Here is a 25,414-nt window from a genome sequence, read left to right on the forward strand (position 1 = left end):
CATGTCTTGAAATGGGCTTTTCTTCTGTCAAATTTGAAGTTTCAGTGATGAGCAGGCTGGGATGGGGGTGTGCAAAACAGGCCTTGTTTGGTGACAGACTCAGACTGAGGCAATCTTGAAAAGGTATTGATCATGTAGGTCTGTAGAATAGAGGATCTAGAAATAAACAGCGACGTTCATCAGAGTCTCAGCAAACGTTCCCTGAACACTTCAACAAATGATGCTGAGAAAACTGGAAGCCTCCATGCCAGAATGAGACTAGGTCCCTAACTCTAACCCTGTGCGAAGAAAGATTCAAAATCCATCAAAGACCAGGGGGCACCACTTCTATAAACAGGGACTTTCTGAACGGCTTTCGACAGCGGAGAAACAAACACAATAAGGGGGTCTGAGGGAATGAAAGGGTCTTCGCATCAAAAGAAGCAATAGCAGAGTTCTTTGTTGGCTGTTCATCCAGTGGGGGACTGAGTGGAAAAAGAAATAAAACGGAAAGGACGTGACTGCTCTTAGGAGGATGGAGGAGAAAAGCTTATTGCAGATATGTGGAAAGCACAGTCAGAGGCAGGGACATCAGGGAGAGTCCAGAGTAGACATGACCAGACTGAGCTGGAGGGGAGAGGGAAAGAGAGAGGAGAGAGTGCAATGAAGGGCCAAGCCCAGGCCCTGGGCTGAAGAATTTGAGGTGGAGGGTGGGGCATGCCAGCCAGGAGGATGCTGGAACAGGAGGACTGAGGGATGCTGGGAGAACCTGATGGACAGGTCTGCCTTGATATGTTAAACAGGCACCTCAGCCATTTGTTCCAGGTTTGAGACTTAACAGGGATTAATAACCAAACAGAGCATGTAAAGAATGAAAAATTAAACACCCCAAGAACAAATACCTCAATCAATCACATCAGGAGAAAATAAACCAGATGATTTTGAAAAGAACACAAACGTAGAGCCAACACACGAAACACATGAAAATGCTCACTATCTGTTCTGAGGCAAATCTAAGGATATGGCTTCAGCTGGGCGGTGGTGGCGCACACCTTTAATCTCAGCACTCGGGAGGCAGAGACAGGCAGATTGTTGTGAGTTCGAGGCCAGCCTGGTCTACAAGAGCTAGTTCCAGGACAGGCACCAAAACTACAGAAAAACCCTGTCTCAAAAAAACAAAACAAAACAAAACAGAAAAGGAATTTGGATTCAGGTTGACCCGAATGACATGTTCCACTATGTTATATACGTTATAGTCTTAGAACAAAATACAGTCACAACCAATGTATTTACCAACACTTTACTGAGGGTAGGGCTCAGTGGTAGAGCCTTGTCTAGTATGCTCAGGGCCCTGGATGTAACCCCCAGTCCTTCAAAATCAAATCAAAACCAAACTCATCGGGGTGGATACCACCCACACTGCTTCAGGCAAAGTGGAGTAGTCCCTGCGATAGGTTTCGGGTGCTATCTGGCTTTACCTTTAGCCTTCAGTTGCTGGCGGCACACCGAATTTAGCAAGCCTTTGTAAGCAGCTTACCTGGAAGGAAAGGGATGTTAGATCAGACACAGATGAGGATGACAAATAGCTGTTAGGGTCAAAAGACAGCCAGAGAGAATACAGGCTGTCTGCGGCAGTCCCAGAGCCCTCGGGGACTGATCGGCCTGTAGACAGAACACCAATGCAGCTCTTCCAGGGAACTGAATGGGGCTGGAGCCCTTAAGGGAAAGTCCCCATATCAACGCACCTCCAAAGTGTTATTTCTAGCGGCTACAACAAAAACTTTCCTTGGGAAAAGAAGCCAAGCATGGCCGGAAGCATTCCTATCTGCTTTCTTTCTCTCTTCTACTATGCTCTCTAACTGAGCACGCACCATTATGCGCATCTTAGCACTGGAGAGAAGACTCAGCGGGTAAGAGCATTGGCTACTCTTGCCGAGGATCCGAGTTCGATTCCAGCACCCATGTAGCAGTTTACATTTGCTGACATCTGTAATGGGATCTAGGCTGTCTTCTGGCCTCTGCAAGCACCGACACATACATGGTACACAGGCATGCCTTTAGAGAAAACATGAGAGAGAGAGAGAGAGAGAGAGAGAGAGAGAGAGAGAGAGAATGTTCTCTGTGGTTTTTCTCAATAGTAGAGCTGTATTTATAGTTTTGAACTGCACAGGAGGTTGGGGGTTGCTAATTACCTAATTCACCTATTATAGAAATTATAATTGTGGCAAAAGTTAAGCCACTGGTAAGTAAGGAGATGGGTGTGGGCAGTCTCTGGGTGATTTGGGGAAGAGCACTGCAATTCAGAAGATCAGCAGGGGTTAGGAAACAATGTTTCAGGAAACTGTGGCTTGACCCAGTTCAGGAGTTCAGCTGGGATGTGTCAGCCCTGACTAACGGCCTCGAGACTGGATTCATGTGTCCTACACCATTGCTGCTTCATTTTGACTGGACAACAGACACACACACATATTCAGACACATACTAGTCTACATATTTTTTTTTGTCTTTAGTTAACATTACGCTTTGATAATGCTGCCAGATTATTTTAACGTCTATTTTGAAAGAATCCTAAATTTACTGGAAGTTAGGGAATAATGTGTAGAACACACTTTAACCAGTTTCCCTCGATGGTAGCACCGTCTAGAACAGCAGCATATAGTCACTCAGAAACTGGCAGTCACAGTGTGGGTGCGTAATTGAGAACTTATCACACGCATAGACACAGCCACAGTTCTGTCGTTACAATGCTCCCTTATGTGAAGCCTTCAGGGTTGCTCAGACCTTTCTCTCCGCCTCCCCCATCCCCAACTCATGGGAACCACTGATCTGTTTTCTACCTCCGACCTTTAAAGAGATCCTGTTTCAGTGTGACATAGGAGACTTTCAAAATGGTTGCAAGTGCTGAGCACTAACAGAAAGCAAAAGGGGGCAGGACTAGGGGGTGGCTCACTTGGTAGAGTGCTTGCCTAGCATATAAAAAGCCCTGGGTTCATGGGTGGTGGTGACACACACCTCTAATCTCAGTGCTCAGGAGCCAGAGGCAGATGGATCTCTGTGAGTTTGAGGTCAGCCTGGTCTATAGAGTGACTTCCAGGAGAGCCAGAGTGGTTACACAGAGAAACCCTGACTCAGGGTGGGGGTGGGGGGATGTGATCCTGGGTTTAATCCTCAGTACTGCCTAAACTTGCAATTCCACTATTTAGGAGGTAGAGTGTCCCGCGCTACCGTCTCGCCAGCAAGAACCACGCGGTACACATAGGATCCTTCTGCAGAAAAGCTTTATGTCTCTTGGGAGCTAGAGCATAAGCCACATGGCGGAGACCCAGATAAGATGGAACCCATCCCTTATATAGGAAACAGACCCTGCTTCGGACGTGTCATTCTTGGATTGGTCAACTGCTCCCAGTCCCAGGTGATACCTTGGGAGTAGTGGAAAAATACCAACACGTGTGAGCTTTCTAGCTCACCTGGCGGTGCAGCGCCATCTATGGTAGAGAGTGTGGTTGCGGCCTTCTACATCTCCCCCTAATTTTACTTCTTTGCAGAAAGGCAACTCCCTCAAAAGGTAAAGATAGAGGTCGCACTTCCCAAAATGAAAACATTAAAATGGGCTTACATGGAATCTGTCCCTAGGCTCATGACACCTGGAACCTATCCGGCCTGCCCTCTGCCAATTTTCTGGGAAAGGGAATATACGGCAGGAAACCCTTAAGCAGAGCGACTTATCTCTCAGAGAGGGTCATTCTCTGTGCGATGCTCTTAAGCTCGACAACCTTCAGGGCTAGCTAAGCCAAGCACTCCACCCTGTGCCATGGACCATTGTCCTAGGGGTGCAGGAGCTGGTTGGCTTAAACCTTACTGCTTTAACATAAATAACCACACATCAGTAGAGGCTCCCTGTTCCAGGGCAGCCAGCGCTGAGCAAAAACCACTTTGTCCCTATGACTTTGGGATTAGAGTCAGCAGACCATCCAGAGGAGAAACACTATTCCATAGCATAGGACTGTTCCAAACATTCCAACCCCCACCCATTCTTTGAAGTAGGGGATGAAGGACACAATCCAGGACTGGAATTCTTCGGCCAAACTTATGTCCACTCGCATGGAGTTGATTGTCACGATGGACCGTCTCAAGGAGGACAGCAAATCATCAAAATTCTCCTGCAAGATACAAAGACAATTCTCGGGACAAGTTAGCCACTTTTATAAAGTTCTCATATGGTACATTGGTCACACATAAGGCTGGAGTTTTCCATTTACAGTCCAATTGGGCAAGCTGCCATAAGATATCCACCTGTTTTTGTACTAGGTCAATTATTTGATTAAGAACCATTATTTCACCTCTAATAGATGTATCTATGGTAGCCTGCTGATCCAGGGCTGTAGCCACTGTGGTAGATACCTGATTGAGGGTCTCTGTTTTTTATGGTATAGGCCGTGCTGTCCCAGTGGCGCCTAGGAAAAACCCAGGCCCTGTTTGTTGATATAAGGTTTAAGATTTATTGGCTCCTGTATTCCTTGCTGGTACGGTGGCCTCGGGCTCCAGAGCCCGCCCGCCATCCAAGGGCTGTGTGCGGCCCTGGGCCTGCTCGCTGCATGGATCCCCGTGTCCCAGGCCAGGAAGCAGGCCAGGCGGCTCCACCCCCAGGCGCCCCTGCCTTCCCCGCGGGGCTAGCCTAGTTCTCTGAGGCTGTGTTGGTGGCGGAGTGTGGCGGGAGCCGACACTCAGACTGAGGCGGCACAGGCGGCAACATCTCAAGGTCCGCGCCAGAGCCGCTGCGGCTCAAGGGGCCGATGGGAGAGGCGGCGACCAGGGCCGCTTCCCTACTAGCAAACTCTCAACACCTGTGCCACAGCAAAAGCGGCTATAAACTCTCACAGATCCAGCCAACGACCCAATCACCCCAAAATCCAAGGGCCCTTCGCATCCATCTCCCTGCGGATCCTGAAACACCAGACAAGCCAAGCGTATACACAGTAATCTTTCAGGAGGACTTGAGTTCTTAAAATGTTAAGTAGTTCTTAAAAACTTAAGTCGCACTATGTAGATGTAATACGGTATTGCCTGTTTACTGCGTCTAAACCTTAATTGCGCTTTTATCATGATAATTACGACCAGCCCTGCCTGAAGTCAGCATAGTTTAGCATAGCCAAATGGAACCAGAGCCATTTTAGCCTCAGAGACCCTCATAGTTTCAGGTACATTGTAAGCCCTCTGGCCCGGCTGCCTGTGGCACCGCTCTCACTCCCGGCATTGTTGTGACATCCTCCAGGCCAGGCACCAACCGAGCCTGCGCAATATGCCTCCCATCATAGCCACAGAGCAAAGCTCCGCTCCAGCTGCCCTCCAGCCCCAGCTGCACCCACTCCGAGCCCAAACCGGTGCATGGAGCAAAGCTGAACTCAGAGAAGCAGGCTTGAAAGGACCTCATTTAATCTTTTAGGGAATTTGGGCGTCGTTTAGTCTCTTTGGCTGCTTCCTGCTGTTATTGGGCCGTTGCATTCTTAGGGGTATACACTACAACATTTCAGGAGGTCTCGGTGATTCAAACCACATAAATCCCAAGTACACCCTTAGGCTCTCCTTTTCTGTGGAGACGAAAACAGAACCTCTTTCCCAAAACATCATATCCTTAGCAGTTTCTAAGTTTAAATATCTTTCTCCTATCCAGTACATAAAAGACAACACATATAACATAACATAAAGCTTTTGACCTTGTAAATCAGCCTTCTCCCCCATTTTTACTTTCTAGAATCATTGGGGGGTCCTTTTTAACTTATTTTCTTTTCTGTCTCCCCCATTCTTTACCGGAGGGTCATTTTTTAACTTATCTGGGTGTGCGCACAACCTCCCACTGCTGCTCAGTTTCTGATATGCTCTCTGGACTTTAGAACGTACCTCTCTGAGCACGCATGCCTGCAGTTCTGAATCCTCCTTGTGTCCAAGGGGTCTCCGGCGGTGCAAAGTTCTTCTTTTTCTTCCCGGGTTTCGGCACCAGATGTCCCGCGCTACCGTCTCGCCAGCAAGAACCACGCGGTACACATAGGATCCTTCTGCAGAAAAGCTTTATGTCTCTTGGGAGCTAGAGCATAAGCCACATGGCGGAGACCCAGATAAGATGGAACCCATCCCTTATATAGGAAACAGACCCTGCTTCGGACGTGTCATTCTTGGATTGGTCAACTGCTCCCAGTCCCAGGTGATACCTTGGGAGTAGTGGAAAAATACCAACACGTGTGAGCTTTCTAGCTCACCTGGCGGTGCAGCGCCATCTATGGTAGAGAGTGTGGTTGCGGCCTTCTACAGTAGAGGTAGGAGGATAGGAGAAAATTCAAGGTGAATCTCGGCTACACAGTGAGTTCAAAGCCAGCATGGACTCCATGAGACTTTCTCACAAAACATCCACCAAAACAAGTGTATAGCTGCATTTTAAGCTGAGTGGCTGTGGGGGAACACCAGAAATCTGGGAGATATTAGGGACTTGTAAGATCCCTAGACCTGCCGGGCAGTGGTGGTGCATGCCTTTAATCCCAGCACTCAGGAGGGAGAGGCAGGTGGATCTCTATGAGTTTGAGGCCAGCCTGGTCTACAGAGCGATTTCCAGGACAGCCAGGGCTACACAGAGAAACCCTATCTCTAAAAAGAAAAAAAATGGGGGGGGGGGGAGAGAGAGAGAGAGAGAGAGAGAGAGAGAGAGAGAGAGAGAGAGAGAGCGCCCAGCAAGGTATCTAGCACTCCCTGTCCACAGCCAGCGGTGTGGTGTCTTCCTCTAAGGATGAGTGAGTCCCAGCAAACTCTAGCAGAGTGGCGAGGGCAAACACTGCTCCTGGCAGGTTTCCCCATCCTCACCAGCTTGCGATCCAGAGTGCAGTAACTTGAGGTCTTCACTGTCACTCTTTGGAAAGGCAGCATCCCGTCTCAGCCACTCTCAGGGTGAAGGAACTGTTGTCTGAGTTTGGGTTGCTTACATATCCCACTGCACTGGCTCAGAAGGTAGCTGCCTTCAAAACCCAACTGGTCCAGCAAAGTTACTCTGACTTAAACTCACTGGGTGCCCAGCACGGTAGGAGATAGTTGTTGCAGTCCACAGGGGGACGTGGAGTGTGCCACCCTGGAGAACTGGGAACCTGGTCTCTGAGACCAGGGTGGAGACAAGTTGAATGTGCCCCACACTATGCCAGGACTGATGGGCACCACCCATACACTTCCCACACACCATCCTCCATGCATGCTGCTGACAGGGCGAGGGAAGAGCATTTGATCCCTCTTCTGTCTCCAGCAGTGCCCCTCTGGTGTCACACTACCCCCAGGGTGCACAGCCAAAGGAGGTCTGGAGAGCTGCGGGGATGCTGAGGTCTGTCTTCTCCCGTGAAAGCAGCACACGGGGACACTACACTTCCTGCTGCCAGTCACCAGCATAGTGCAGCACAGCTACCACTGTGCCTTGTTTGAGCTTAAGACTAGGTATGAGCACCACCCACAAGGGGGTGCTGTTGCTCCTGACGCTGCTTCTTATTCCCATGAGGAGTCATGGGAATAAACTCATACCAACAGCCCCTGGGAATCTCTTATCGCCGAGTAGGGACAGTTTCTATCGTAGGAACAGTCACTCAGGATTCCCCTGACATACTTTCCTGTTTATACCATAGCTGCTTGAACAGCCAGCTAGACCATCCTGACTGTTGCATGGGTCCCATAGGCACTGGGTTTTCCCAAATCCAGCAAAGCTAAAGGGAGACAGCACTGAAACACCCAGTTGGAAGTAAAGCTGACACCCCAAGGCACATCTCTAGAAGAACACCACCCACAAAAACATGGTAGAAATCTCAACCCACCAGAGAAACGAATCTCAAAGCACAAGCACAATAAATGTGTTCACACACACACTCAAGGAGACACAACAATTTCAATTACTGTCTTGTAAGATAAAAGAAAACACACATACACAAAACAGACTGTCCAACTGCTCAATAAAGATTCTAAAGAATTGTCAGGCGTGGTGGTTCATGTCTTTAATCCCAGCACTCAGAAGTCAGAGGCAGGTGGGTCTCTTTGAGTTTGAGGCCAGCTTGGTCTACAAAGCGAGTTTCAGGAGAGCCAGGGTTAGTATACAGAGAAATCCTGTCCAAAAAAAAATTCTAAAGAATTATTACAAAAACTTCTGATGAGAGTTGGTAGAGGGCTCATCTGGTAGAGGAGCTTGCAGCCAAAACCCAACACCCTGAGTTCAGTCCCTGCATCCCACATGGTGGAAAGAGCAAAATGACTCACTCCTTCAAGCTGTCCTCAGTCCCCTGAACATACACGAATAATGCATGAGTTTCCTCCACACCAAATAAACAAACACACAAACTTTAAAAGGCCACTGGAATAGAGATAAGGAGTTAAAAGAAATTAGAAGGATGATGCAGGAAATGAATGAGAAATCAACAAAAAGCAGGGACTTTGAAAAAGAATCAAACAAAAACCTTGAAAATGGGCATCGTCAGTCAAATTTAAAAAAATCCAGCCTTGCTGGGTAGTGGTGGCACATGCCTTTAATCCCACCCAGCACTTGGGAGGCAGAGGCAGGAGGATCTCTCAGGCAGGAGTTCAGGGCCAGCCTGGTCTACAGAGTGAGTTCCAGGAAAGCCAGGACTGTTAAACAGAGAAACCCTGTCTCAAAAAAAGGTTTGTCACTCAAATTGGCTTAGTAAAATACCGATTGGCCAGTAGCTAGGCAGGAAGTATAGGTGGGCTGACCAAATTAAGGAAATGTGAAGAAGGGCAGAGTCAGGAGTTGCCAAACAGATGCAGAGGGAGTAGGAAATGAATATGCCATGTGGCAAAGCTAAGAATATAGTTTAATTTAAATGTAAAAGTTAGCTAGTAACAAGCCTGAACTATTGGCCAAGCATTTATAAGAAATAGTAAGCCTCTGAGTGGTTATTTGAGACCAAGTGATAGGGACAAGAAACGTCTGACTACAGGCAGGAGAGATGACTTACAGGTTAAGAGCACTGGCTGCTCTTCCAGAGGATCACAGTTCAATTCCCAGCACCTACATTGAGGCATGCAACTGTCTGTAACTCTAATTCTAGGGGATTTGATGCCCTCTTCTGGTCTCCACTGGCACTGCATGTATGTGGCACTCAGACATGCAGACAGACAAAACACCTGTACGCATAATAAATAAAATAAGAAGAAGAACAACAAAATGCCAGCAAATCAGAAAGGAGTTGGGGTTTGTGACTCAGTTGACAGTCACTGCAATGTGATGCAAGGTTTCTCAGTCATCAAAGATGAGCTCATCAGCACACGCAGCCACTTTGCCCCCAAACCATGGATACAGCTGTAAAAACCAGTAACCAGACATGGTGCCCACTGCTCTGAGACCCTCAGAACTGAGGGAGCCCCTGTCCCTTTAAAGTAGTTGGTAATTCAGGAGTGTTCCCTTTACCCCACATCCTCTCCAGCATAAGTTGTCATCAGTGTTTTTGATCTTGGCCATTCTTACAGGTGTAAGATGGAATCTCAGAGTTGTTTTGATTTGCATTTCTCTGATGGCTAAGGATGTTGAGCATTTCCTTAAGTGTCTTTCAGCCATTTCAGATTCCTCTGTTGAGAGTTCTCTGTTTAGGTCTGTACTCCACTTTTTTTTATTGGATTATTTGTTCTTTTGATGACCAATTTCTTGAACTCTTTGTATATTTTGGAGATCAGTCCTCTGTCTGATGTGGGGTTGGTGAAGATCTTTTCCCACCATTCTGTAGGCTGCTTTTTTGTCTTGTTGCCTGTGTCCTTTGCTTTACAGAAAAGAAGATTTTCAGTTTCAGGAGGTCCCATTTATTAATTGATTCTCTCAGTGTCTGTGCTACTGGGGTTATATTTAGTTGCATGTCTTATGTCCTGAACAGGGACCATGCAATTGATGTCACATTCTGTTTATGATCCTGTCTAACACATGCGGCATTTGTGGCTATAATATATACTTTAGAGTATAAGTCATTAAACAACATTGTGTATCCCCATTCATTAACGAAGCATCCCGCTCTGTACTGCATAGAAGAAGATGGCTATTATGGGATTCTCCTCACAGACACAGACACTACATTGGAGCAACCTTAGGTGGATCTTTTCACATACAGTATGGTGAAATGTCGGGCATGAAAATGAAACAGCCAGGGAAATGTAGTTGCTACTGCAGCAACAAAGCATGCTGGTCCATACCACAGAGGAAAAGAGCCGCACTGGATTCCCTGGGGTTTGCCCCACCTTCAGGCGGCTCAGCTCAGTTGTAGGTCTGATCACCCACAGTAGAAACAACACAAAAGCTCCTCTCAGATACATCTTTGGTTCTTTTATATCCCTGTTTATGGTTCATGCCTTTTCTATCTATTCACCCCAGGTAGGGCACCAAAACCAGACCTCAAATTTAGGTGGGTGAGTCAAAGGAGTTCAGTTGGAGTGGATACTTAAGGGAGCATGGGAAGGGATAATCCATAGAATCATATATACCAGGCTTTTTCTTTCAGGCCACCAAACAGCCCCCAAATCATGACATGGAGACTCACTATTAGTTTTGAATGCTCAGGCTTAGCTTCTGCTCACTTCTGGACAGCTTTTTTGTCCAACTCAAATTAACCTGTTTATCTTCATCTACATTTTGCCTTGGGACTTTTTACCTTTCTTTCTATCTGTCCTACCTCTGTGTCTGCTGGCTCCGGTGTCTTCTTCTCTTTCTCCCTCGTTCTCTTCTCTCTTCTTCATTCCCCCTTGTCGGGTCTAGATTTCTCCTCCTATTTATTTTTTCTGCCTGCCAGCCTTGCCTATCCCTCCTTTGTCTAACTATTGGCTGTTCAGCTCTTTATTAGACCAATCATGTGTCTTAGACAGGCAAGGTAAAGCAAATGTAACACATCCTTACATCATTAAACAAATGCCGCATAAACAAACGTAACACATCTTTACACAGTTAACTATTCCATAGCAAGCATAGACAACTGATAAGCAACCACACTGCATAATTCTAACAAGCATTAACTAGGGTACACCCTGGGGAAGGAACAGTGCTTTGTGCATCTGTCTAATGCACTCCTTCACAAGTTGCATGGGCCCACTCTCCCTTCCACAAGGGAATGTTAGTGGATCCAGTCTTGTGAGGGTTTCATGTGGGTAATCACAGCTGCTCTGACAGCAACAACCATACAGTGCCCAGAGCACAGCCTTCCCTACCAGGAAGCCACAGAAAAACTTAGAGGAGACACAATTAAGGCCAAATGATGAAGCAGAGATTGGAACGGCGTAGCTATGAGCAAAGGGATATCAAGGACTTTGGGTAAATGCCAGAAGCAAGAACAAGGCAAGGAAGGATTCTTTTCTTGATGCCTCAGAGGTGAATGGCTGAGCTGACATCCAGATTCAAGATTTTCAGCCTCAGGAAGGGAGATAAAAGTTGGTTTCTACTGTGAAAACATACCCAGTTTGTGGTTATGCTATAGAAGCCCTGGAAACAAATACAGAATGGGAACATGAAAGAAATTCTTGGTACCACATTAATCTTGATAGAAAAGCAGTTTTATTTGGGGGTAACATGCTATATTTTAAAACATCTTGAGACACTCCTACATTATTAACAATTAAATTATTAATAAAATGTGACACTGAATAACTAGCACAAATCAGTGTTAGCATTGTAGACTAGCTGTCACAAATAGAGCCTACAATGTAAAAGGGCTCCAAGAGAATGTAGTTAGTTGATTTATAATAAGAGCAGAGCTAATTTGAATCACTTCCCCCATTTGCCAAGTTACATTTTCTGCTGATTGTAGCACTCACTGGTCCGACTTCTCTAAGAGTTTAACAGTGAACTAAAGAAGTCCTTAAAACTTGCACTGTATTCAGCACCCCTTCCTCAAAATTTCCTTGAGAATTTCGTGGGCAAGCAAATTGAAAGCTCCGCGCGCGCATGGGAAGCTGGCAGTGGTGTTTTTTGAACATCTGAATCAGATCACAGGGGACCAAAATCAAGAGGCTGGTATGTAAGGAAGTTTCCAGGGTTTTCCAGTGTTCGGACAAGGACATCTTACTTACGTCAGGGTAAAGAAAAAAGAAGTACAGCAAATGATTTTGTAAATGAGTATTTCTTGAGACACTTTCTCAGATTTTTGTTTCCTTTTTATTATTTTTTGAGACATGGTCTCTCTATATAATCCTAGGTATCCTGAAACTCACTATGCAGACCAGGCTAGTCTCGAATCACAGATACCTGCTTTCCTCTGCATCCCTAGCACCAGGTACCGCCCAGATTTTCGTTTACCTAACCATGCACAAACACTTATTAGCAATAGGATCCCATCTCTGAGATTAGGAGTAAGCCTTGAAATGTAAACTGTTTATGAGAAACCTGTTTTTATTTGCATATAATTTCACCATGAACCATCAAGAATGTTCTATTAAGCCAGTTAGCATCTAAGACCCATTTTTCAAATCATAATGTAGGCAATATTTACTGGGCTGGTTTGGCGCCACCCACTTCCCAGAGATGGCGTTCACTGGCTTTAAAAACCACACCTTCTCCCCTCCTATGTTGCACAGGCCAGGAAAGACTAGGTGGACCCCCTCTCTGACCACAGGGCCCCGCCCTCCAGAACGCCCCCCCACTTCCGGACACGGCGCCCCGCCCACCTCGTGTCTCCGGAACCTCGGCTCGGCCCGGCTCGATCAATCTGCGCTGTTTCTCGGTTCCGATCGTCTGGCTTCGGCGCTGTTTTGTTTGCGACGCTGTCGTGCGCTTTACGGTGCGCTTTACGGCCGAGGGCGGGGGCGAGGGGGAGGAAAGCCGCGAACCGGTGCCAGGGCCTTTCGGCCGGGAGGCAAGACAGGCAGGCGAAGTTGATGCCCGGCGGCGGGGTGAGCGCGGCGTCTGGCCGGCTCCACTCCGCAGCAGATCCCAGAGGAGCGCGGGAAGCGGCGGCGACGTTCCGGAGCGGCCCAGCGGGCTCGAGCGGAGGCCGAGGAGGAGCAGGTGGCTCCGGGCCAGGGAGTGGAGGTCCCGGGGGCCCCGTGGGCAGGATGAGCCTGACCCCGAAGGAACTCTCGAGCCTGCTCAGCATCATCTCCGAGGAGGCGGGCGGCGGCAGCACCTTCGAGGGCCTGTCCACTGCCTTCCACCACTACTTCAGCAAGGCCGACCACTTCCGCCTGGGCTCGGTGTTGGTGATGCTGCTGCAGCAGCCGGACCTGCTGCCCAGCGCGGCGCAGCGCCTCACGGCGCTCTACCTGCTCTGGGAGATGTACCGCACCGAGCCGCTCGCCGCCAACCCCTTCGCGGCCAGCTTCGCGCACCTGCTCAACCCCGCGCCGCCCGCCCGCGGCGGACAGGAGCCCGACCGGCCCCCGCTCTCAGGTACCGTCCGCAGCCAGCAGGGAGCTCACTGGCCAGGACAGTCCAGTCTCCTTGGAGAGAGAGGATCATCGCCTCCCGCCCCATCCACACTCTCACTAAAATAGGGAAGAGGTAGCCAAAAGTTCCAAGTTGTGTGCTTTTTTTTTTTTTTAATTTGCTGCACTCCAGATGATTCCTCCCAACCGAAAAAAGCCAACAAACACATCGTACAGCCCACCGAAGGGCTGCACGTAGCTTAGTATGTCAAATACGGCTCATTCATGATTTTAAGACCCTGGGGTATGCGAAGTTAAAGCCAGTGACACCGAGTCTACCCCCTTCCCCTTTTAAGTCTCAGAGTAAAGAAGTCGGTATTGAGAACACGAAGAAGTGGCAGGTTGAAATCCGCATTACACAGCCGCCTTCTTGGTCTGCTGGAATGTCATGTGGGCAGAGGATGGCATTCTTCTCTAAGTCATGTCTCCTGGAACAGATCTGTAGAATGTTTACCTTTGCAGCATTGCCGACATCAGATGTAGGTTAGATTAGAGGATGCACCTTTAACTTTGGTACCAGAGATGGGCAGGGTCACCCCTTCTACTCCACAAGCCTAGCCCAAGACTCTAGGACAGCTATACCCACCCACTCACACCCTCCACCCCTGTCACAAAGCTGCATTTTAGATTTTTTTTAAAAAAATCTATTTTTATGTTCATGGGTGTTTTGCCTGCATGAACGTCTGTGGGAGGGTATCCGAAGCCCTGGAACTGGAGTCACAGACAGCTGTGAGCTACCATGTCGGCGCTGGGAATTGAACCCCGGTCCTCTGGAAGAGCAGACAGTGTTCTCAACTGCTGAGCCATCTCTCTCTGTCCCCCTAGATTTTTTTTAACAAGTGTATTTAAACTGGGCAGTACTCCAAGCCCTAAAAAGCCTTTCTGAATGCTACCCTATGTAAACTTTAGCGAAGTTTTTGATAACAGAAAACTCTGAAGAGTTGTTAGAGCCATGCGTTTCACTGACATTTCTCTAGATCTCAGAATCTCAAGTGATACACTTGTTTATAGACTTTAAATTTGATTAACCGGAACCCAGTTGCATTCAGTTTATAAAAATAGCTTGGTGTGGCAAGTAGCAAATGCTGTTTGACCAGATTCAAGTTAACTTAAAAAAAGGAACCATTGGAGAGAAATCGGTGTACATTTTTATTTGCAGGGTTTTTGCCTCCTATAACTCCACCAGAAAAGTTTTTTCTTTCCCAGCTGATGCTGGCACCCCCAAGGGAACTCTTCAAAAAGACACCTCGCCAGATCGCCTTGATGGATGTTGGAAACATGGGGCAGTCCGTGGACATTAGCGGCCTTCAGTTAGCCTTGGCAGGTAAAGAAGGGCCGCTTGGGCATTCTTGTCTGTTCATGAGAGCCTCTACTTAAAATTCAGATTTATTACTTTTACCCATCTTCTGTCTCCATCTCCCTGTCTGCCACCCTCCTCTTTTGTTTGTATTTTTTGTTCTTTTTTTTTTTTGGTTTTTCAGGATCGGTTTTCTCTGTAGTTTTGGAGCCTGTCTTTAACTAGCAATCCAGGGTTTCTTTGTGGCTGTTCCTGGCTGTCCTAGAACGTGCTCTATAGACCAGGTTAGCCTCTAACTAAGAGCTCCTCCTGCCTCTGACTCCTAAGTATTGGGCTTAAAGTATTGTGTACCAACTACCGTGCCAGATTAAGCCCTTCTACCCCAGCATCCCCTCTTTCACTTTCCTTTTTCCTTTCTGTGTTTTGTGTGCTTTTAGTTGATGCCCCACCCATCCTCTCGTCCCACTTCCCTGCTGTCCACCCTTGCGCAGACCCCTTTACTCTAGCATTCCCGTTCACAGTCATTTGTGCCACTGTGTGGTGTCACCGTTCTTACCCCTCCTGAAAGCCTGCTTTTACTCCCTCAGGTCCCCTTTCTAGTTTTCCAGAATTTGCAAACATTACCACACTGCATATGTATGTGTGTGTACATACACACATATATACACACAAAGTTAATTTGTATATGAGAGGGAACCTTCTTTGTTTGTTTTGCCTGCAGGAGAGAGTGACTATTGGGGCTGTTTTGCCTGCAGGAGAGAGTGACTATTGGGACTTTCTGTCCTCCCCTCAGATGAATGCTGTCCAAATCCCTCTCCTCCTCAGAGTTCACCACATGGTTCATCTCTGAGCCAGACATGGTAGCACAGGCCTTTAATTTAAGCACTCAGGAGGCAGAGGCAGGTGGATCTCTGATTTCTAGACCATCCAGGGTTACATAGTGAGACCCTATGTGAAGAAAATAAAACGTAAAGCGAACAACCCAAATCCAGATCATCTGTGTAACACATGAAGCAGATATCTTAGTAAGATCTGTGCACTAAAGGTATGTTTGTGGGTGATTCCTGTTGTGTTTTCTTAATTTTAAAAACACAAGCAAACAAGTTGAGCTTTACTGACTGCACAGGGCAGAGATTTATTATTAACAGTTTGTTCGTTTCAGAAGTTTGATTTAAAAGTCCCAACAAATACCTGTTATCTATTGATTGGCTTTCTAACTCTTAGCTGGTTATGTGTTTTTCTTTATCTTGGTTAATAGTTGTTATTTAACTTCTTTTATTTTTATAATCAAGAATGAAAAGGTGGCATTGGTTTATTTCAGCTAGCATTTTGTTGACTGAACAAGACTGAACATCATATGGAATGTTTGAGGTATCTTTTCACATGTCTTTGGCTAGTTTTTCAGTGGGTTGATGGTCTTTACCATCTAATTTTAAAGCTCTTTTTATCAGGAATTTAGTTCTTTGTCAGATAAGTCTCAGAACACCGGTATCATGCTAAGGAAAGAAAGATGAACACTTTACCTTGGATTAATTTGACCAAGATTAAACCCAAGTTTGACTTCTTTCCTTCTTACTCTATGTTTTCCCTCAGTCTGTAGTTTTGGTCTGGCTTGTCCATAGTCTTTCTGTCCCCTTGTCTATGTTCTTGTCTTCCTCCCATTCCCCCAGACTGTATCACAGCCCTTGTTGTCCTGAAGAGGAGTTTCATAGACCAGCCTGCCCCTGCCTCTCGAGGGCCAGGATTAAAGGTGTACACTACCACTGACCTGTAGTCTGTAGTTGCCTTGGCATCTGTAGTCTCTCTGATGTGTGAGTGTGACTCTGTCCCAGTGTTCCCGTTGTCCTGTCGTGTGTATCTTTGTCTGTCTGATGTCTAACTGTCTCTAACAAAGGCCATTACTCTGTATTGAACATTGTAGCACCACATGGGAAAGGAGGGAGGATACTTAGCAAGAATCCTTATCAGTTTTACAAGGGATTAGGTCACTGACTCCTGCTCACCCCAGAGGACTCAGCACTGCTGGCATTCCATTTTCAACTTGTGCCTGCTGCATGCTGTTTCCAGTGTTTATGCTAACTAAGTATTTATGTATTTATATTGTATAAGGTCTCTCTCTTTGGTTTTTTCTCTTTGGAGCCTTTCATTGAACTCACTTTGTAGAGCAGGCTGGTCTTGAACTCATGAAGATCCGCCTGTCTTTGCCTCCTGAGTGCTGATATTAAAGGCGTACGTCACCAGTGCCTGGCTGTATAAGGTCTCTTTACACACTATTTAAGATTACAGCTGTGCATTTAATTTATGTTGTAAAGCTGATATATGGGAAATCCAAGAGCAAGTAAAGTTGGTTGTTACATTGTTCTCTGAGTACACAGCAAGTTCATAGGTCAAGTCTTAAGTGACCTCAAGGTATATTATTAACTTGGCTGTGAAGTCCAGAAAGAATTCCAGTTTCTTAGGATGTAAGAGATATCTTACAAGAGATTAAAATCTTACAAGAAAATATCTTTCAAAAAATTGTATCATTAGAGTCTTCTGGTTTTGTTTTATTTCTTAGATTTAGTTTATATACATATATATATGTATATACACATATGTACACGAAAATACACACACACACACACACACATATATATGTATATATATGAGTGTTTTGCCTGCATGTATATATGCATACTACGTAACTGACTGGTGCCTTTAGAGTTAGAAGAGGGTGTGGAATCCCCGGAACAGGAGTTATGTGTGGTTATAGGCTGCTGTGTTGGTGCTAGAAATTGAACCCAGGCCTTCTGCAGAAGCACATGCTCTTAACCATTAAGCCATCTCTAGCCCTTAGCCCTCTATTTTTAAAATGTCAGAGTCTGAAACATGGCATTGTATCCTGGTTCCTAACATCGCTTCAAATGTTTATTGGCCATTTACATTTTCTGTAAAATGTCTGTTAAAATCATTAGTTTTTTTTTTCCTTGTCGAGTTATTTTAATGTTATTGTTGTTTGGTTTATAGGAGTTAAAAGATATCTATTTTGTACCCCTGCTCTATTCGTGGTGTTCTCAATTTCAAAATGTCCTTTCTGTCCCCAGTCTCAAGTAGCCAAGGCTGGCCTTGAATTCTTGATCCTCTTGCCTCCACCTTCCAAATGCTGGGGTTGCATATGTCTTGTCCCTAGGTCTGGCTTAAAATGTTTGGATCTCTTCCAGAACGTCAGTCTGAACTGCCAACCCAGAGTAAAGCAAGCTTCCCAAGTATCCTCAGTGACCCAGACCCGGATTCCTCTAACTCTGGATTTGACAGCTCTGTTGCCTCTCGGATCACAGAGTCTTTAGTTAGTGGACCAAAACCGCCTATTGAAAGTAGGTATATGTGAATTAACTTTACGTCTGACAGTGCTCGGTGAAACTTTTCAGTTTTTGTAACACTTGTTTTCATTGAATCTGAGGAAAGACTTCCTGCCTTACTGTCTAGAATATAACAGAGATGAATGGTAAAATTCAGTTTCCTTTTAAAGCAAATTATACACTAGGATGCTTATTACTTATTTGCTATATGCCTGCCTGGAGATAGAAATTTGTATTTTACTAAAATGAATCTGAGTTTGTTTTGTTTTAATAAGACAGCCTCTCGTGTAGAGTAACCTTAAAAACTCTGTGCAGCTGAGGATGACCTTAAAATCTTAATTCACTTGGCTTCTATCTCCCAAGTGCTGGGGTTACTGAGGTGTGCCATACCCAGCTTTTTTGTTTTCTTTAAAGTGTTTGGGATCAAAACCAGAACCACTGTGTAAAAGGAAAGCACTCCACAGCTAAGCTACATCTTCAGCCCCTGAAATGAATCTTCTGTAACTTCATGTCTAATAGAGGTCATTTTATACTTCTTCACTAATCTTATTATTACCTTTTGTCTTTCAGTTTTACTGACTTGATAGCCTTTATTTTACTTTTTAATTGGGGGGAAAAAACAGAACAAAACCCTACAAACCCACTGAATTTGAAATAATCCAGCTGTACCATTTGGGTTTACAAGCTCCTGGGTGACTGAAGACAAAGACATTCTGCACAGGGATAGGAACATCATCTCCTAATTACAGAGCACCAGGACTTGGAAGCTTCCAGTGTGACTTCCATTTGGTTTAAAGTGGTCCGAGGAGAGACACAGGAATTCATTCTGGTGATACTAGTGAGCAGACATTGAAGATGTGTGCTTGGTGTTACTTTGCCAGGAAGACTTTGTCAGTAAATTCGAGATTCATCTCAAATTTGGCGGAGCTTAGGATCCAAAACAGGACAGACCACCTTATGTGGGAAATGCTCTCTGGAAGGCTGGCAGTGTAACTGGGTAAATGTTACTGTTAGGACAAAAAGAGAATTTTTGCTGTATACTAGAATTAGTGGAGAGGGAGGGAGAGTTCTTTATCACGGTTTGGTAGAAGTTACTTGGTTACTCCTGAGTCTTTTGTGGGGTTTATAGTGCAGGCAGAACCCATAGCTGGGTATTTAGGCAGGTGGGTGTCTGTCTTGTTAAGTAGAAAAATTTACTGTGCAATTTGTCTTTCTTGAGACTGGCCACTTGGATATAGTACTGTGGGTCACTGGAAGTTAGGCCACAATGTTTATGTAAGATACTATAAGCCACTGGGGGCAGGCTTGTTGACTTGGTTGTCATAGTATGGGGTTTAGCTTTTCATCTGTGTAGTGACCAAGTAAGGTGTGATGTTAGTTCAGGAGGAGTTCTAATGAATTTATTTTACTATGTTGATAACTTACACATCAACCTTGAGTTGCAGGGATAGCTCCAAGGACTCCGTGTAGCACTGTGAATTTCTGAGTGCAAAAATAAATAAATAAAATCTTAGTTATAAGCTGGGTGTAATGGCAAATGCCTTTAATCTCAGCGGCAGATCTTTGTGAGTTTGAGATCAGCCTGGTCTACGTAGTAAATTCCAGGATAGCCAGGACTATATACTGAGATTTAATAAAAATAATAACAACAACAACTATAATAATAAATTCTGCTAATTGGTATCTGTAGCCTAAACGGACATACTTGACTTTAAAACATCATGCACATAATTTCTTCTTTCCAAAAAGCACATTTGGTTCCTGACATCATGCTGATTTTTGTGTTTTCTTAGCTATAATTTGAGTGGAACTCTGATTTTATATCATTACTGTTTGAAGCATGAAGTTAATCATATATTCTTATTAAAGGCATTGTTGCACTTCACTGAGTGAAATGAATATAAGGTATGTGTGGATAATAGCTCACTGTACTATTCTTATTATAGGCCACTTCCGGCCAGAGTTCATCCGCCCACCACCACCTCTCCACATTTGTGAGGATGAACTGGCCTGGCTAAATCCTACAGAACCCGAGCATGCCATTCAGTGGGATAAATCAATGTGTGTTAAGAATAGCACTGGTGTGGAGATAAAGAGAATCATGGCCAAAGCCTTCAAAAGCCCTTTATCTTCTCCACAGCAAACACAGGTATGTATGTAATACAAACAGAGTCCCATCCTCCCATAAGTGATAAGTCAGCATTCATGAGGAAGCGATCTGTGAAGCTGTGTTCTGGCCTTTCCAAAATTTGTTAATTTTGCTCTGATGAGACAAGTCTAATGACTGAAAGTCTAGACTCTGTTCATTTTGTCTCATGGAGAGGTGGTGGGATAGGAAGGGTCTCAATTTGGGGCACTGTCAGCGCATATCAGCCAGGCATATCATGTGCTTTGCTGTATTAGGCTGGACAGTAACTCGAGGATGTGTGAAGTTACTAGGTTCAGGGAATAAGACTTTAGCATACAATGTTTAGTGGTGGACTGAGGTTATTATCTCCTGCTGCCTGAGATTACAACTAGGTGGACCCCTTGGGGAAGAAGAGCAAAGACACTCCAGGTTGTATATTTTATTAGGTTTGTACATTTTCAAGTTAGATCTGGTAGGAAGATACTGTTACCTTCAATCCAGTTTATCACTTAAAATATGCATTTTAAAGATTTGTTTTATGTGTATGGTGGTTTTGTTTGCATGCATGTCTGTGCACCATATGGGTGCAGTGCCCATAGATGCCACAAGAGGGCATCTGATCCTTTGGAGCTGCAGTTAAGATGTGAGCCTCCATGTGGGTGCTAGGAACCAAACCCTGGTCCTCTAGAAGAGCAGAAAGTGAATCATCTTCTAGCTTCCCCACAAATACTTTTTAAGTGATGTAACAGCAATTGTTTGTAGTCCAGTGTGGAATATACAAGTAGATAGAATATAACAGTTAAGACAAAAGGGCATGGCGCATGCCTGTAATTCTAGCACTTGGAAGGTAGAAATTGAAAATCAGGAATTAGGTTGCTGGGCGATGGTGGCGCACACCTTTAATCCCAGCACTCGGGAGGCAGGTGGATCTTTGTGAGTTTGAGGCCAGCCTGGTCTACAAGAGCTAGTTCCAGGACAGGCTCCAAAGCTATAGAGAAACCCTGTCTTAAAAACAAAAACAAAACAAAACAAACAAAACCCACTGGCTGCTCTTCCAGGGGTCCTGAGTTCAATTTCCAGCAACCACATGGTGGCTCACAACCATCCATAATGAGATCTGGTGCCCTCATCTGGCCTGCAGGCAGACATGCAGGTAGAATACTGTAAGCATAATAAACAAACAAACAAACAAATAAAATCTTAAGAAAATCAGGAATTACAGGGCAGGCTTCACGAGGTAGAGTCTCAAGACCAGCCTGGACCAAGGAGACAGCCTCAAGATAAATGATTTTGTTTTAAAGAAAGTGTATTTGGACAAGGAAAACAATATTTCCATCTCTTTGAATTGCAAAGTGTGGTTGTAACTTGAACTGTAAAATACTATAGGTAGAAGACTTGAAATGTCTCCTATTCCATCCTTTTCTAGAATATTTCTGTTATTTCTGGATAAGACAGGGCATGGCTCTTGTTCTAGATTATCCTGTGGTTTTTTTTCACAACTGTGAAGTTGTGTGTGGCTTTTTTTTTAAAAAAACTGAAACAGGGTCTTACTATATATACCTCAGATAGCCTTGAACTCTGTAGCCCACGCTGACCGCCTCCTGCCCTAATGCTTATATTACAGATGTGTGCTACCACACTCAACTTGGCTTGTATGTGTTTGGGAGAAGTTGGTAATTAATTGAGATTTTAAGAATGACACTATTATGGTCACATTGTATACTACCAGACAAAATCAAGACTGTCATGTCTATAGGAAGAATGACTAGTGGATTTACAAATTGCCTTTTATTAACTCAACAAGGATAATTTTATAATTCTTATATAAAACATGGGTTTATATGTAGGAAAAATACTCTAATACGACTCAAGAACCTCTCACTTTGGTTTTCTTTAGCTCCTTGGTGAGCTGGAAAAAGATCCCAAACTTGTTTATCACATTGGCCTTACTCCAGCGAAACTTCCAGACCTTGTGGAGAACAACCCTTTAGTCGCTATAGAGATGCTGCTGAAGCTAATGCAGTCGAGCCAGATCACGGAGTATTTTTCTGTCCTGGTCAACATGGATATGTCCTTACATTCAATGGAGGTCGTAAATCGGTAAGCTTTCATGTTCCAACAGAAGTACAGTTAATATTCAAACCCTGGTTAAATTATCTGGAAATTTGAAAGGCTGTAGCAGGTTTTTGTTTTGTTCTTTTCCCCTTTCTGATACCATTAGCTTACACTGAGTCTTAGTATTCACTACATGTGAATTTAGCCTCCATTTTTAAGAACTCAATTGTTAAATGTACTTCACTGTCTTTTGTGCCCTCTGCAATCTAGGTATTCTATTCCTTGGCAGCCAGTCTCGGCAGCATGCATGCGTGGGTCTTAGAATGGACTTCTAGGCATGCGGTCCTAAAGACTGCTAGTGTTCTCCCAGCTTTTGTTACTGTTGTTTTGTTTGTTTTTTAAGACAGACGCTCTCTGTATCCCAGACTATCCTCCCAGCTCTTGACTTTGCTCTTAGTGACCCTCAAGGGTGTGTTCTATGTAGGTTTCATCTTTTATTTTCTTTACAGATGTATTTTAAGGTAAATTGTGAATTAAATGTACTTAGGTGGGTGGGTATTATTTTTCTGAGGTAGTCTTTACTTTCTGCTTTTCTTTTGAAATAGGATCTAATAGTATCCTGGCTTCAAACTTAGTTCTGATTGCCTCATTCTCTGAACCTTGGATTATGGGTGTGAGCCAAAACACATTTTTTGAACATCTCTATATAAGTTGGCAACTATTTTAAACTTGAACTAAAGAATGTGTTATGTCAACTGGTGACAAAAGTTTGGCAGGTAGCTCGGTGCACAAGAAAGAGGCGGGAGAAGGAAGTGTGAGCTTTCTAATTACTTTGTAAGCATTGTGTCACTGTGGAGCTGGCTGGCTACTTGTTGAAAACATGCTGTTTGCATGTTCTCCTTGCTTGGACCTCCTTTATCATAGTCACAATTGCTGTTTTTGCATTGGCTAATTTGCCATTGGATGGAGCAATCTGAGTGTTCTTGGATTCTGCCTCACTGCATTCCTGCAGTAGTGTCTTTACCAACCAACTCCTAGTTCTGCTTGTTTCCTAGCACCCATCGTAATTTATCATTTGCAAGGATGAAGCAGCCTTGCTGCTGATACACAGATCTCAGAAGGCAGAGCGTGGGTGGCAGCTTTCTTAAAGTACTTCAGTGCCTTATCTTTTAAGGTCAAATCGCTGACAGTAGCCAGCCCTGGGTTGAACTTGACCTCAGTGTGGAATTTTTGGTTATTTTCCCCTAAGGCAGGGTTTCTCTGTATAGAACAACTGCTGTCCTGAAACTTGCTCTGTAGACCAGGCTGGCCTCAAACTCATAGAGATCTGCTTGCCTCTGCCTCCCAAATGTTGGAGTTAAAGGTGTGTACCACCACCACCTGGCTGACCCATTTCATATTTCATTTAATGTTTTGGAAAATACTCTCTTGGGTTTAAAAACTCTTTAAGCTTGTTACACAGTTGCTGAGTCTTCTTCAGGACTTTGTAATGGTCAGTTCTAAACCTGCGTGTCTTGTTCTCTGGAAGGCCTGTTTTGGTCTCTTGTCAGTTCAAGTAACTTTACCAGGTTCATACTACTTCTGCAAAGCTTCATTTTAATCTGATTATATGTTGTGCTGTTTGATCCACCTTCTTCTCAGACACACTGCCTCTCACAGTGCTTATACTTACAGGACTTTTCTACGTTTTAAATGATGGTAATAACTTTTGAGGTTGAGCTTGGAAGTGGGTAAGACCAAGACTGACAGTGATTCAGCCAGGAACACAGTATGACACTCATTGCTTAATGGGTAATTACAGAGTAAAATATGTAAACATAAACTTAACAGAGTGTCAGAGGTTTAAGTGGCTGTGGCAGGGCTCTTGGGTTTAAAACTAGAAAATTGGGTCACATAAATTCTCACTAGATGACCACAGGGAAATTTTGACTTCATGCTTACATTACTTCTTAATATTAGTAAATACAGTTAACAGCTCAAATTTTCTTTCATGAAACAGACTAACTACAGCTGTTGATCTACCTCCTGAATTTATTCACCTTTACATATCAAATTGCATCTCTACTTGTGAACAAATTAAGGATAAATATATGCAGGTGAGTAGTAGAAATGCTGTAATATTATCATCTGCCAGGAAAACAGGTTTCTAAAACTTACCTTTTTTTTTTTTTTCCAGAATCGTCTGGTGCGTCTTGTATGTGTGTTTCTCCAGTCGTTGATCCGTAACAAAATTATTAACGTGCAGGACTTGTTTATAGAGGTGCAGGCCTTCTGTATTGAATTTAGCAGGATACGGGAAGCTGCAGGCCTATTCCGGTTGCTGAAGACATTGGATACTGGGGAAACTCCTTCAGAGACCAAAATATCAAAATAATACCTCACCAGAACTTCCCCTTCTGTTGCTAAACTGTATTTGGATTGGTTTTTAAAACTGTTGAAACTCTTGAGTGGATTGCTTGCTTTATCTAAGAAATATAAATGACACTATTTACTTAAGCAAAATTTCCTTTTTCTTAGAGGAGTTTCCCATGGATGAATTTTGGTAAGAACTTGGGGAAATGTATTTTTTAACTCTCTTGCTGATGATAATCCATAGGAGAAATAATTATTCTAAAAAGTTATTGTAGGAAAGGAAGTGCAGGTGGTTTTTTTTAGTTTAAAACAAAGTACCCACTTTTTTCTAGAAGAGTAACCTAAAAGCCACGAATATTGTCCTTTGTAGCTTCTAGTACAAAACATGTTCAATGAGAGTAAGTGAAGACACTGAGAATTCATGGTCCAGTCTGTGCTGAGAGCAGCTGAGTGTAGTTATTAAGCAGGGTCTGAACCAAGGAGTTAACAATTCTTCTTCTTCTTTTTTTTTTTCAAGACAAAGTTTCTCTATGTAGCTTTGGCTGTCCTAGAATTTGACCAGGCTAGCCTCAAATTCAAGAAAGCCACCTGCCTCTGTAGTACTGGGATTAAAGGTGTACCACCACTGCCTGGTCAGCATACACTTCTTAGCAACAGTGTTTCTTGAGCCTCTAACAAAAATGGGCACTCTCATGCAAGGACCTTTTGCTAGGCTGTAATAGCTGGAACTTTATCAATGGTAGCCTAACATGGGCATGCTTTTTGTTTTATAGATAAGAACTGGTACACCAGAAGGGTGTACTCTAGATGCCTGTTTGGTGGGGAGGTAGAGTAAGGTCAGTG

The 25,414-nt window shown here is 44.5% G+C and overlaps 1 protein-coding gene and 1 long non-coding RNA gene across 2 annotated transcripts in view; one reads left to right on the top strand and one right to left on the bottom strand.

Annotated features, from left to right (window-relative positions):
- The window catches only part of LOC148119118 (uncharacterized), a 39,263-nt gene extending 26,536 nt beyond the window's left edge, over nt 1–12,727 (bottom strand). Inside the window, exon 1 of the long non-coding RNA XR_015735458.1 lies at nt 12,646–12,727. This is a non-coding gene — a long non-coding RNA (uncharacterized LOC148119118). The remainder of the gene's footprint in view (nt 1–12,645) is intronic.
- A 41-nt stretch (nt 12,728–12,768) lies between these two features.
- Cnot11 (CCR4-NOT transcription complex subunit 11) lies at nt 12,769–24,666 on the top strand. Its single transcript, XM_048430259.3, has 7 exons — nt 12,769–13,366; nt 14,561–14,725; nt 17,899–18,051; nt 19,983–20,185; nt 22,062–22,264; nt 24,219–24,315; nt 24,396–24,666. Exons 1-7 carry the CDS (start codon nt 12,856–12,858, stop codon nt 24,591–24,593), a joined length of 1,530 nt encoding a protein of 509 aa, XP_048286216.1. The 5' UTR covers nt 12,769–12,855; the 3' UTR covers nt 24,594–24,666.
- Nucleotides 24,667–25,414: the final 748 nt, after the last annotated feature.

The sequence above is a fragment of the Myodes glareolus genome, chromosome 18, assembly GCF_982192425.1.
Source record: "Myodes glareolus chromosome 18, mMyoGla1.1, whole genome shotgun sequence".
NCBI lineage: Eukaryota > Metazoa > Chordata > Mammalia > Rodentia > Cricetidae > Myodes > Myodes glareolus.

Coding starts and splice junctions, on each gene's coding strand:
- Cnot11 (XM_048430259.3), top strand. CDS start 12,856: ATGCCCGGCGGCGGGGTGAGCGCGGCGTCTGGCCGGCTCCACTCCGCA. Junction 13,367..14,560: donor CGACCGGCCCCCGCTCTCAG/GTACCGTCCGCA, acceptor TTTTATTTGCAG/GGTTTTTGCCTCCTATAACT. Junction 22,265..24,218: donor TCAATGGAGGTCGTAAATCG/GTAAGCTTTCAT, acceptor TTCATGAAACAG/ACTAACTACAGCTGTTGATC.